Genomic DNA, 14,300 nt, shown 5'->3' on the forward strand with positions numbered 1-14,300 from the left:
CAAATGTCCTTACAGTAATGGTTAGGCCAGTGCTTGCTTGACCAGACACCTGGACACCTTCACCTGGCCAAGTTGACACATGAACCTAACCATCACAATATCTATTTTTGTATCTTAAGCTACTAGCAATTTGCTACTGATTCTCAGATCCATGCCTTTAACCAGCTAAGCTCCAGAACCATGTTTCCTGTGGAACCTCTCCACCTAAATATCCTGCAAGTATTTCAAATTCAGCCTATCCAGAGCTCCTCTACCTCCCTCAGATTTGTTTTTCCTTTCTCAATTAATGACATCATCTTCTTCCATATAGTTGACAACCTTGGCACTTTAGAACTTGACTTCTTTCAAATCTCCTATAATTAGAGTCTCCTTCCATTGACAACAACCAAAATACCTTCAATGGCTTCTACTCTTTATAAAATAAAAATCCATATTCCATCTGACCCCAATGTATCTTTGCAGTCAGGTTTCATTTTACTCTTCCTTATGCTCCCTACACTCCTGACATACTGAACCTTTCTCTGGTCCCCTAATGTGCTATACCCTTTTATAGCTCTGTGCTGTTCCTTCTACCTAGAATGCCAGGGTCTACATTCCTTCTGATGCTGTGGTTTTAGTGTATATGTAGTCTACATCCTAAGGTCTCACAGGTGACAATTTTACTAAATATTTCAGTCACCAAATAAGCTCCACCATCTTCCCACCCTGAAAGAAGAAGTTCTTACTCTCTCTTCCCTACTTCTTCCACTCAGCTAAGTTCCACATTTTAGGTTCTGTTATTTGCAGCACACCAATTTCTTGGTGCCAGGCTCTTGCCAGATTTTTGGAGACTAGTAATAGAAGGGAAGCCAAGGCTATGGGTTTTTCCTAAGAGAGTATCTAAGGGAGCAGTTAGGTTCCTGAAGCATTCTAAGCAATTAAACCATCACTTGCCAAAGAGGGAAAAAAAAAAAAAAAGGAATATATGTTTACATTGGATAGCCAGAAAGCTGCATATTTAATACCTTTTTAGGCTGCTCTTCACCTGAAACCCCACTCTGTATTTGAAGAATCCCACATTTGATGAGTCTTCACGAGCAGCAGAGCCCACCCGCCAGTCGCCATAAAAACTGAAAATGCTAAATGTTCTCTTTCCCAACCTCCTTTGCTTCTAGGGCACTAGCAAATGACATAGTCTATGCCAATTAAATTCCCTGAATTTGAATTAAGAGCTGATAACACAAAGAAGCAGGGACGATAAAGAAGTAAGTCTCTGGTGGTAGTGGAGATGGCAGCAAGAGTGGAGTTCTGAGGCAGCAGTGGCAGCTGTGCTAGTTTTCATTACCCATGTCAGTAGTGTTTATAGTATAGGCAGCAGGTTTCCCCACTTTATCAGTTCTGTGGTCTGATTTTAGGTGTTGTACTTTCAAAGCCTGCTTCTCCAGCATCTCCTGATGATTCTGAGCTATACGGTGTCTTTTTAATCAATTTCCTGTTGCTTACCGAAAAGAACCCTGACATATGCTGTCACTATTCATTGTACTTGTAAAAGTCAGATTAAAAGAACCCAAAACTTCATATAATAATCAAATAATAGGATGTTTTCATCATGCAGTATCTTAAATGTTTACTTGAAATTACACTTTGATTATGCTGACTGGAGCATGCCTCAAGCAAATATCCCAAATCAGTATGGCATTTAGTGAAAGGTGGTTTACATGTACTCTGCTAACAATTAATACACTCCTACATGGGAGAGGAAGTTTCTAATGTATTTTAATTTGGCTTGCAGCCTATTTAAATGGGTACGTTGTTCTTTATTTTAGATTTTAAATATTTATATATTAAAAATGAGATTTGATCTAGATCTTTTGAAGCAGCCCCAAAGAGCCCTACTACACAATACAGTTTTAATATATGTTATACTGTGCTATATAAGGTAATGATAAAATTGTTTAAGTATAAAAACAATTTGAATATAATATTTATACCTTCCATTTCACTTCATTTGAAATGTTGTCTTACCCAGATTGTTTATATTTTATATTTTTAAAATATCAGAGTCATTTCTTTGACTGTAGAGAATATCAGTTTCAGCATGTCAGCAATCTGTCAATATGTAGTTAGGAGAGAACTTTGTCTTAAATAGCAGGTTGAGGCATCTATCGACAGTTCCTAAGATCTCAGAAGATTACTCATGGAATTGGAGAGAACCTTTATTCTAATAATATTACCATTATGATTTCATTATTCAGTGATCTCTGTAATTCAACAATGGGATGGCAATGTTAAGAGTTAACTATAGTGGAAACTTAGGGGGATGAAATGAAGTGATAAACATATCCTTCTAAAATAGTCATCGCTAGCATGCAGATAAGTGGAATAGTCTGAATTTTAGTTAATCCATTAAAAGAGAGGAGTGTTATTTTATTTAGATGCACCATTTAGCAGCCTTAGAATTTCAACAGATACTTTCTTTTTTGATTTGGGCAGCTGCCCCTTGAAAAATAGTGCATACTATGTTTGAGTGCTTGCCCAAAGGCAGGAGGACTTTATGATTCTACTAGATCTTTGTTGCTGTAATTGAAGACCTTTTTTCTTTTCTAGATCTTTGATGAAAATAATGCATTACCTTAATTTAATATTTCTAGAATACTCAATGTGTAACAGTATATATTTTGACCTCATTGAAGTGCTGATGTTTTCTTCAATTGTCTTTTCCGTAATTTTGTGGCATTGTGTAAATTAAAGGTCATTCAATAAGAATGTTTCCAATGTTAACCATTTTAGAGTCATGTCACTATTTCATTGGGTTGATTTTGAGCTGTAGTCATTCATTTTGGGAGACCATAAGGTGAAAAGTGATCATTTAACCCCTTCTGAATTAAATATAAATGCCTGTAGCTCTATTCAGAAACCTGGCTTTTTTCTAGTGTGTGTGCTATTATGGAAATGGTAAACCATCAAATTTGAAAGAAGTGAAGTGAAAAAGGAAGGCATGTAGCAGAAGAGGAGGTCAGTCACTTATCAACACTGAAAAGAAATACAGTCTCTTTCAAATGTAATTTTTTCTGCTCTGTATCTTTTTGCACTAATACTTTGTCACATTTTTCTCTTATTGCTTAATTTATATTTCTTTTGCTTGTGTAGCCATATTGGGAGTGTCTTTAGGTAGTGAATTCACCTTACTTAAAGTTTTTTCCTTATATTCCTCATAATCTATAACCAAATGATTGGCTTGTAGTAATTGATTATTAACTGCTTATTGGTTATTTATATTTTAAAATATAAAAATTGACTATAAATTTAAAACATTGATTTTTATGTGTAATTTATTTATTTCAATTCCGAATATATTTATTGAAATTGCTAGACCACGGGTTTAGGTTATATCAGCAAACTAAATGGTCCTTGCCCTCATGGAGCTAATAGCAGTCTAGAAGAAAAGCCTATATGGTAGAATAGTTTTTATCTCCTCATCCCCAAAATAAGTAAATAAATCAACAGCTCGGAGCTGATTGGGAAATAACCTGCTTCCAGTTTTCTCTGATAGATAAAGTACTGAATGTTAGAACTTTTTCTGTAGTTTATAAATGTGGTAGGATTCTGATTATGTGGATTTTAATCATGTGGCATAATTTGTGACTGTTATCTGCAGATGGTTCTTGTCCGCACTAATTGATGCTGTCACCCTGTTAACAGAGATGCAGTGGTACTCATTGCCTTAGAATAGCTAAAGATAATATTTTCAGAATGGATTAAAACCAAGATTATCCCATAAAATAAAAATTTGCTGTATAACAACATAAAGACAGCAATTGGCTGAGAAAATACATTAACTATGGAAAGAAAACACAGTTAACATGGGGTGTTTATCTGTAGACTGTGTATTGAATTCTTATTACCTGAGACATGAGGTCATTTAACAGCAAGACCAAAGGACATTGTAAGCAGGAAGCACCGTAGAAAGAAATCTGAGCAGGTGTTTTTAGATCCCTGATAAGTCATGTGGGAGACTAGGAAGCAGTGTTAATTTGATAGTACTTTCCTGTTGATTGGTGGAAGACACATTATCCTCTGCCTACTTTAAGATGAGATTAAGTTCTTGATTTAATTAGTGATGGTTACTAAATTTCATCAGAAGCAGAATGCCCAAATAGATTGAAGCACATGTTGCATATTATAGCATTATTTCCCCTGGTCCCCAGAGTACATCAGAGTTGCCAGTAATGCTATCAGCACGAGGTAGAATTTGACTACCTCCTGAAAACTCAATTCTTTCTCTACCACTGTCCTTAAGACTTTGGTATATATATTACCATTCCAGAAGAATTTCAATTTACAGTGGAAAGTGTCCATTTAAAGGGGATGTTTGAAAATATTGATTCTCTTGGTTTGGTCTCATGTTCCAGGCTATGTTCCTCCACTTTAAAGACCAAGTAATTCATCCTCTAAGATACATTTAAGCTGAATCTGCTAAGGACATTGGGGGAACCAAAGAATAACCACTTACTAGTTTACTGCACTAATTATAATTGTCCCACGGACTAAAACACTTGAGTTAACATTGCCAGCATATCCTCTTCCTGTCATCAAGCTATGTGGACCAATTATAATAAGAAAACAACTAATTATCCCTAGACATCTCCATCACAGGACTTGAAGTCCAAATGATGAGTGTTAATTCCATGAAGCTAGTCCAACATGAGGAGTCAAATCTTACTCAGAAATGTATTTGGTGAGTCTTGCTTCTTTCAAATGAGTTCATACAGCACATAGATCAATTTGTATGTTGATCTTAGTTTCAATGGGGAAAAATTTTTTCCTTCATTTCCAGGTTCTAGGGAAACATTTCTTAGGAGATAACTTATTTTGAAAATCAGTCTTTTCTGTAATGATAGAAATAAGAAGATTCAGATAGCATCACTTCCATGAGGTTCTTCAGCTCTGTTATCTTTTTCTAAAGTTCACTGCTAGGTCTCATTTGCCAGTCTGAACTTCACAAGGAGCAGAGTAACAGATGTGACCAAGCAAAATTTTAGGAACATTAATTTAAGATATGTTACCTTTATGCTGACTGCATTTGATAGAGGAGAGGTAGGTACCATGAGATACCTAGGGGAACAATGGGGAACAATGTCATTCACTAAATGAGCGATAGGAACAAAGATTCCGGGTACTTTATTAGCTTGTTTAGGGGATTATTGGTATGCTAAGTTTGTCCTTTCTTTATCAGTTCCAAAAAAGGCATAATATATTAAATTGTAAATTAGAGAATATCTGTTCATCTTTTGTTTTGGAGGTAGGTTTTAAAAATGCCTACTGAATCTCCTATATTCTGTTGCAAAAAAACAGAAAATGCAGAAAAAAGTTAGTCAAGTTGAAAACTAGTTGATCTTCAAATGTGTAGAATCATAGAATGTCAAAACTGGGAAGGATCTTGGATGTCTTCTACTCCAAGCCTTACCAGTCTTCCCAAGTATCCTTCATCCAGAATGCTTAAATATTTTCGATGTTTTGTAATTCACCGCTTCTCAGAATATTCTTTTTGTGGGTATCTCCTTATTGGTAAGTCCTTTGTTAGGCCTAAATGAAATGTGTCTTCTCCTGCTATTGTAATATCTGATCCTAATTGTTGAACTGATCATACAGTTTCTTTCTATAGCTATGGTTTAACTTTGATTTCTCTTTTTCAAATATTGTGATTGATAACGTTTCATATTTTTCATTTAGCTTGTAACACTTCAAGAAGCAAAACTGCTGCTAAATGAGGATGATTATCTTATTAAAGCTGTATATGACTACTGGGTGAGAAAACGTAAAAACTGTAGGGGGCCATCCCTCATTCCTCAGATAAAACAAGAGAAGAGAGATGGCTCTACCAACAATGACCCCTATGTTGCCTTTAGGAGGAGAACAGAGAAAATGCAAACTCGAAAGGTAATGTGCAAATTAGATTTAGTTGAATGTTGCTTGATAGTATTTAAGATCAATAGTTTTTTTCTGCTAATTGAATAATTTGTACATAATGGGGAGCAAGTGATGTTAGAAATGTTAGAAATCCTGCTTTTCAGTAGTTTCTATTGTTCATTTGTTTACCATGTTTGTCTAATATCCATGCCCTTTCTAAATCTATTGCTCATACCATTTTAAGCTTATAGTTGAAATGATATAAGGAATTATGTGTCCTTATGAACCTCAGAAGTTTTGAGTTTTTTAATAAACCACACATTCTATGAAGTATCTCCCCTGTTTGGAAAGCTGATAGTTTGAAATAATGCTACTTTTTCTTTGGGGGCACTTAAAATCTCACAGTTCCTTTGAAACCAGATTCAAATTCTTGCAAGTAAAAATGGACTCTGCTGCCTCTAGCTATTATGGTATTATGGGAAGTGGGGAAAGGTTCATTTTCAAGCCTTTTCTACCAACAGTCAAAAGTAGTACAGTGGAATCTTTTTCTTCTTTTCTGAGTTGTCAGTTGTGTCACATTTCAAATTGAGGAACATGTCCACCTCTGGCTTTCAGAAGCAGTGTGAGCCAGAATTTTAAGTAGGAGAAGACAGGGTCTTAACACTGTGGAATGATGGGGTATAGAAGTAAGCATTAATTCTGGGGGGGTTGGGAGGGTGGCAATCACAAGATTACTGTCTTCCATGTATCATAATTAACAGTAAACACCACATTATAACACATTCTCTAGCACTGCAGCATCAGGAGCGTTATAAATATAAAAACCTTGAAGAATTATATTTGGAGGCAAGGCATTTTCTGTGAATTCTCCAAACCTGGAAAGGTTGTCTTTGTCAGCTGTTAATATAACAGCTGTGAAGCATAACAGCTGCCAGGGATGGTGTATTCTCCTAATGGTTAATAATCAGAACTTCTACAGTTCTTTCTTGTGAATATGATTTTCTTAGAACATCATAGGATGAATTTCCCATATACTGATAACACTTCCTAACCTAGGCTGAATTTTCAGATTGGCTTCTAGTTCTTAACTGAGGAAATCTAAGATACTTTATAAAGGTTTAACACCTTGCTTAGAAAAGACTAGAGTGAGATAAGTAAAACTTTTCAAATGTGGTCTATTGGGCACAAGGAAGGAGAGGTTTGTCTGAACCATTGAAAAATCTGAATTACCAGTTGCTTTTTTATTTTTTAATTTTTACTGTAGCAACACATATACAACATAAAATTTCCCATTTTAACCAATTTCAAGTATACAATTGAGTGGTATTAATTCCTTTCCTAATGTTTTGCTACCATCACTACCATTCATTACCAAAACTTCTCTGTCACCCCAAACAGAAACTGTACCCATTAAGCATTAAGTCGTCATTCTCCCCCTCCTCCTCCCCCCTCCACCAATTGCTTTTAAAAGAAATGTAATTAGTTTAGATATATTGCAAAACCTAGACTATTAGAGATGTCTTTTGAAGTAAAAGTACTATTGGACATCCTTTAATTAATGCTATGCAGTATTTATAATTAGCAATATTTCTTGGCATATAAACAGTATTATAAATGTTTAAATTTGTTTCATTCTTAAATATGTTAAATCAGTGTTTTCTAACCAGGGTATATTGAGAATTACTAGTAACTAGTTCCTGTGTTTAGGCCCTTCACCACTGTGATAATAAGTCAGGCTTTGTTCCCTGATTCTCTCATTCCTACCATTTCTCTTATCTGTTATTTTTATCTTCCTCCCTAGAGTGGTAGATTTTCTTTTCTAAAGCTCTCTACTTTTTATTCCTCTCTGCCTTCAATTGTGGACCAAAGACTATTCCCCATCATTTATGGTGTTGCCAATTAGAGGTATTTATGCATATTCCAAAAGAGAAAGATGGGAAAGCAGTTAAAAAAAAAAAAAAAAAAAACAAAGCTGACCACCCCTTAGGTGTTCCAGAAGTGGACAAGCATCAGGGTATGAAAAAGGAATATAGCTATCGAAGGCTCTCTGCTTTCTTTTCTGTTTCCACAAACTTAACAACACTTGTACAGCTGATACTTAAGCTAAGGAACTCGCAAAATATTTGCTTGTTAATCCAGAATTTAATTTCAGTTCACTAAACTAGTGTTTAATTTGGGAGTGCTTAAGTTTAAGTACTTTAGGACATTCTTAAATGAGACAGTTTAAAAGCACCAACATGTCTGAATGCTCTGATTAGGAAGTCCTGAATCAGCATATATGCTTAATATGTTTAACCGTATAGATACAATTGTTAGTGCCTCTGCCAGCCTCTGTGTGGCTCAAAAGGAATAAGATAGAGAATTAGAAGAGGAAATTCTGAGGGTCATGGTTCTCAGTTCTGGCTGCACATAACAAATCACCTGTGGATCATCATTGGCTGTAAAAAGACCTACAGTTAATTCTAAGTGCGGCAGTTTGTGAACCACTGCCCTAGGAATTTGGTGGTACACACAGAATTATAATATGTAACTGGATAGGAAGAAAGGACAGAGACATTTGTGAGCAGGGGTCAAGAGGGTGGATAGATTTAAATGCAAGGAATAGAGCCATCTCAAAAAAATAGAAAAGATTTTTCTAATATTGATACAGCTAGAAATAGATATACTTCACAGATATAGAACTCTCTGTGTATGTACCTACCTATATAATACACATAATACACATACTAATATTTCCTAGCCCTGTTCTTTGAGAGGGCCTGGAAGCAATGACACCTGGTAACAGTGGACATGCAGATCTTGATTATTTAAATAACATTTTCCATGAAAGGGAACTGGGTGGTCTTGGGAAAATGGCTGATTCCAGGTATGGAGTTTGGAAAGTATAAAGATAAGCCTGATACATTCTGATATGTCACAAAGTAAGGACATGATTGAAGAATATTGGAGCCATGTCAGAAGGACGCAATCCAACTTGAAAGGGGACTCCCACTGGTCAAGTCTGGGAAAATTTGAGCATCAAAATAAAAACTGAGAGTAATAAATGATAACCAATAGAGTAAAATAACTCATGTGTCTATACTGAGATGGATGGATGGACGGATGGACGGACGGAAGTGAAGGCATTCTTTTCCTTAAAGAATTCTGACTTAAAAATGTAGAAGGAATAACGAAGTTTAAAAATTACCAATTGGTAACCACATCATAACAATAATTTCAGTTGAAAGAATCAATGGATAGTAAACTAATGAGGTAGAGGTTGGGTGAGAAACAAGATACTTAAATAGTCCCACAACATACTTATTAATTAAAAAAAGAAAAAATAGTAACTTGACTAATGAGAAACTGACAGACCATCTTAATCAAATGATTAAAGTTAACATCAGCAGTAATGAGTCAAATAGGCATCATTTACCTCTAGATATAATATGAGAGGCACACAACATCACTTCTCTTGTAGTCCTACCAAAAATGCATAACCTGAATTTAATCAAGGGAAAACACACACACATGAAATTGAGGGACATTATACAACAGTAGATGGCCTCTTCTCTTCAAAAATGCCAAAGTCATGATTACCACAGAAAGACAAAGGAACTGTTCAGATTAAAGGAGATTAAAGAGACCAGACAACTAAAAGTAGTTTGTAATCCTGGATCAGATCCTAGACCAGGAGGAAGAAAACTTATATAGAGATAATTTATTTATAGAGAGAGAATTGTTGCTGTAAAGGACATTAATGAAACAGTTTGCAAACTATGAATAGGATCTGTAAATTAGCTAACAGGATTATACTGATGTTAATTTCTTGATTTTGATAATTGTACTATGGTTATTTAAGAGAATGTCATTGTTTTTAGGAGATACACCCTGAAGTGTTTAGGTATAAAGGGACATTATGTCTGTAACATATATAAAGCAAACATGGTAAAATATTAACCTTCAGCGAATCTAGATGAAGATAAATGGGATTTCTTTATATTGTTTTTGTACCTTTTGTAAATCTGAAATTATTTCAAAATAAAAATTAAGGAAGAGTAGAAAGGAAGACTGAGAGAAGAAAAAGTTCAAAAGGAAAGTTAATTGGGCCTAAAGATAACAGGAAATATATAAGATAAAGGCAGAGGTATTGAGGAACACTTACCAAAGGGGGGCAGGGGGACAATCTTAAAAGGTCTTGCTGCACTCTCACCTGGCATCTAGCCTTGTATTATTATTCATCTTCTTATGCTCTCGTTCTTATTAGACTTTAAAGCCTCTTGAGTGTAGGGAGCATATGCAATACCCTGCACAGAGTGGGTGCTTAATTTTGCTTTTGGTAGTGCTAAGTTTTTTGCTTTTTTGTTTTTTTTTTTAAATTGGCAGTTATTGTTGCTGCCTGTTTTCTCCCCAGGATTACTTAAAACCATGCTTTAGATTTTGCCTTTCATCACTTAGTTCCAAAGAAAAAAGATTAATTTCCTTTTGATTAGATAAAAGGATGACTTATTAACATAGCATTTTTAAATATTCTACAGAGTATTCATTACCTTAATTGCAATACCTTAATAGGACTTAGATTTTTAATAGGTGATGATTATTTTTCAAAGGCAGGAAGCTATACAAGACACAAAAGTGTAAATCTTTGTATCTTTCCAGAAACCACTGGCTTTCTTTGGGTTCTTTTTAATGTTATATTGAATTACTAACTTACAGATGGAAAGATGACTTAAATGCTGTTCAGTCTAGACACATAGATTGAGGAGCGGGTGTGCTGTAGTTCTGACCAAATTAGGTACATCTGAGCCTCCTCTAGTTATTAAGCAGAGCTGCTACTTTTGTAAGTTAGTTGATGTTTCCGCTTACGCTTGAAAGTAAGAACTTTTAATGGTACTCTGAAGTTAAGAATTTTCACTGTATCTCCTTTCTGCTCTGCAGGGAGATGTTATTACATTGAAGCATGATAATCCCATTTCTTGAATTCTTTGGCTTCCCACTTTGTTTTATATCTAAGTTTCCAAAGTGAAGCTTTTCTTGACATTGTTTTACATTGTAGCATATGCAGCCTTTAAGCCCCCAATTACAGAGATGGATGGATGGATGGATGGATGGATGGATGGATGGATGGATGGATGGATGAAGACTTGTTTTGGCTATTTTTAGGTACCTTGATCTTGACAGAATAATTTCTCTCTGTCATTGGAAAAATACTTTGCTGCAATATGAATGGGCTACATTTTCTGATACACTAGTTTAGTTTCAGGTGGATGTTTTCTTAATTTCCTTACATGGCCAGACATTAGAATTATCTTTTCTATGCCATTCCATCTTTTGTAATACCTGACAACATTTTTAAATGAATAGTTATGAGGGATATTTATTTGTACTTATATTTTCAGACCACAAAATAGATAGGTTCCCTTATATATATAATTGCTATTTAGATGATCTTTTTTGAACATTTTTATTTACATAAAATGAATTTGGGTCTGCTCCTACAAGGTTTTTTTGAATGAAAGTGAAAATGTGGATAATTGGGTTGTTTATTCTCATAAAATTGTTGTTTTTAATAGAATCGTAAGAATGATGAGGCCTCTTATGAAAAGATGTTGAAACTGAGACGAGAGTTTAGTAGAGCCATAACAATTTTGGAAATGATTAAGAGAAGAGAGAAAACAAAACGAGAATTATTGCACTTAACCTTAGAAGTTGTGGAGAAAAGGTAACTTTAACTAAATTATGGGCAACAAGTAACAAAGTGATGACTTTTTTTTTTTTTTTTTTGCTAAACTCTGTGGTAACATATTGATCCTCATAAAATTTACGTTTTTTTTTGAAGATTATTTTTACTAGTTTATCTACTTGGATTGTAAATTTGTGTGTGTGTTGTATAGATCCTCTAATACACATAATTTTTTTTTTTTTGCAGAATTAGACTTTTATTTAGACAAGAACCTAGGAATTATTTTGTCCAATTCTCAGTATTAAAGTTTCTATTAAAATTGAGGGAAATAAATGTTTTATTGATTTTATTTTCTGACCAGGTAGAAAACACTTCTTGTTTCAACTTGTTTTGATATGTGTTCTCAAATGTATAATAGTAATTTTCATGTATAATTAAATTAACTGTAATAAACCTAGCAGAACTTTGTGTGATTCCTGAGGTAAGCATTCTAAACATCATTTGCCAGTGCTTGATAATATAAAATATATAGGAAATTAGTCTTCTGTGAACCTTGGAAGTTTTGTTTTGTTTTTACTAAATCCAAATGTGAGCTGCTTTATCCCTATATATTTTCTCTTTTAAAAATGATCTGAGTCAACCCTTTTTAGGTTCTAAAGAATTGGGGTAGCTGGTGGTGGATACCTGAAACTATCAAACTACAACCCAGAACCCATGAATCTCGAAGACAGTTGTATAAAAATGTAGCTTATGAGGGGTGACAATGGGATTGGGAAAGCCATAAGGACCAAACACCACTTTGTCTAGTTTATGGATGGATGTGTAGAAAAGTAGGGGAGGGAAACAGACAGACAAAGGTACCCAGTGTTCTTTTTTACTTCAATTGCTCTTTTTCACTCTAATTATTATTCTTGTTATTTTTGTGTGTGTGCTAATGAAGGTGTCAGGGATTGATTTAGGTGATGAATGTACAACTATGTAATGGTACTGTAAACAATCGAAAGTACAATTTGTTTTGTATGACTGCGTGGTATGTGAATATATCTCAATAAAATGATGATTTAAAAAAAAAAAATGATCTGAGTAATTGTAGGTTCTATTTGATTGATTATGTTCCAATTAATTGAGGTGTCATTGTTTTTATTTATTTTTGAACTGTGCAACATATCCTTTTATTTTGTTACCTTTTTAAGATATCATTTGGGAGACTATGGTGGTGAAATCCTTAATGAAGTGAAAATCAGTAGATCAGAAAAAGAATTATATGCCACTCCAGCAACTCTTCATAATGGAAATCATCACAAAGTTCAAGAATGTAAAACTAAGGTAAATGTCTTCTCGGGGGAAGCACATACGATAATATTGATCAGGCAATTACTGATGTCAGCAGTTGTCTTAATATAGTTTGGTTAAGGAAACAAGTAATTAACATACATTGAGTACTTACTATTTGCCAAGGCCTTTGCTAGGAGTTTTTACATAAATAATGACCCATTATCTTCATAACAACCCTTTGAGATAGGTTCTACTGTATGATCTCTATCTAGATCATATATCCTATAAGGGACAGATTCAAGCTTTAAAGCCAGGTCAAACACCAAAGTCCATGCACTTTCCATTATACTGCCTGCTTCCCTAGAGATACGGTTAATTAAAGTTTGGTTATTATCATTAGCCTTGGCAGCCCCTGCATTGTAGTGGGAGGCATCAGAATCTGAAATTAAAACTTTCTTCATTGAGACCATTGAAAGTTACTCTTGTCATCATTATTGTCTGAACCAGCATTTTCAGCCACTATCTAGCAGAGTGACTTCAAGAGAGCCCTCTGACTTCTGGACCACAATTTTTTCAAGTATTGATTGATGCATCTAGACAGTAGAGCCTGACTGTGTAGTAGGATTTAAAAAGTGACTTAGGGTATTTGTGAAAAATTAGTCTTTTAAAAATTCATTCTCATTTGTCATGGGTTCATTCTTAAAGATCAAGAGAGAAAGTGGACCAGTAAGAGATTCTTCCTTTATTCAGCTCATATCAATTCAAACACCAAATTTCTTAATCACAGACATCTAGCCTATCCACCTAATTCTATTTAAATCACACTTGCTTCTATAGCCAAAATGTTACCAGTGTAATGCATGTCATTTTGTAAGTTACTTTGAAAAATCCATTTTATATAAATAAGTAAGTTTCCTAGGTGTATGATTTGTAGACATAGACTATGACAATCATTATTAACCCAAAATTCCTGACAGAATCAGCCTTTATTATATATTGATTCTTATTTTAGAACTTTTCTAAATAGAAACAGCCTATTTAAGTACTAATCTCAGAGATATGGTTGTATCCATTGTTGTCCTACCCCACTGAAACATAGTTAACTCTATTTATTTTGTAACATGCCACCTTAAATATGGGTTCTTATATGGGACTTGCTAAGAAGTTGGATTTTTCTTCTTTTGTTTTTAAACTTTTTATTTTGAACTACTTTCAAACTTACAGGACAGTTACAAAAATAATACAAACCATATACAGAGAACTCCGATATTGCTACCCACCCCCTTATACCCAGATCACCAATTTAAAATTTTGCCACACTAGCCATATCTGTCCATCTGTCTGTCATTCTAATTTATCAACCCATTTTCTGAACACTTAAGTATAAGTTTTATACATCATGCACCTTGAACATTTAATACTGCCATGTATATTTCCTGTGTACAAGGATATCTACTTATGTAAACTACTTTAA

The 14,300-nt window shown here is 34.4% G+C and overlaps 1 protein-coding gene across 1 annotated transcript in view; it reads left to right on the top strand.

Moving 5' to 3' along the window:
• EPC2 (enhancer of polycomb homolog 2) overlaps nucleotides 1-14,300 on the top strand; it is a 146,380-nt gene that overhangs the window by 105,687 nt on the left and 26,393 nt on the right. The window contains exons 4-6 of the mRNA XM_037849257.1: nucleotides 5,713-5,919; nucleotides 11,442-11,590; nucleotides 12,745-12,877. Of these exons, the coding sequence (XP_037705185.1) occupies nucleotides 5,713-5,919; nucleotides 11,442-11,590; nucleotides 12,745-12,877 (489 nt within the window). The remainder of the gene's footprint in view (nucleotides 1-5,712; nucleotides 5,920-11,441; nucleotides 11,591-12,744; nucleotides 12,878-14,300) is intronic.

Source organism: Choloepus didactylus, chromosome 9 (genome assembly GCF_015220235.1).
Source record: "Choloepus didactylus isolate mChoDid1 chromosome 9, mChoDid1.pri, whole genome shotgun sequence".
NCBI classification, from domain to species: Eukaryota; Metazoa; Chordata; class Mammalia; order Pilosa; family Megalonychidae; genus Choloepus; species Choloepus didactylus.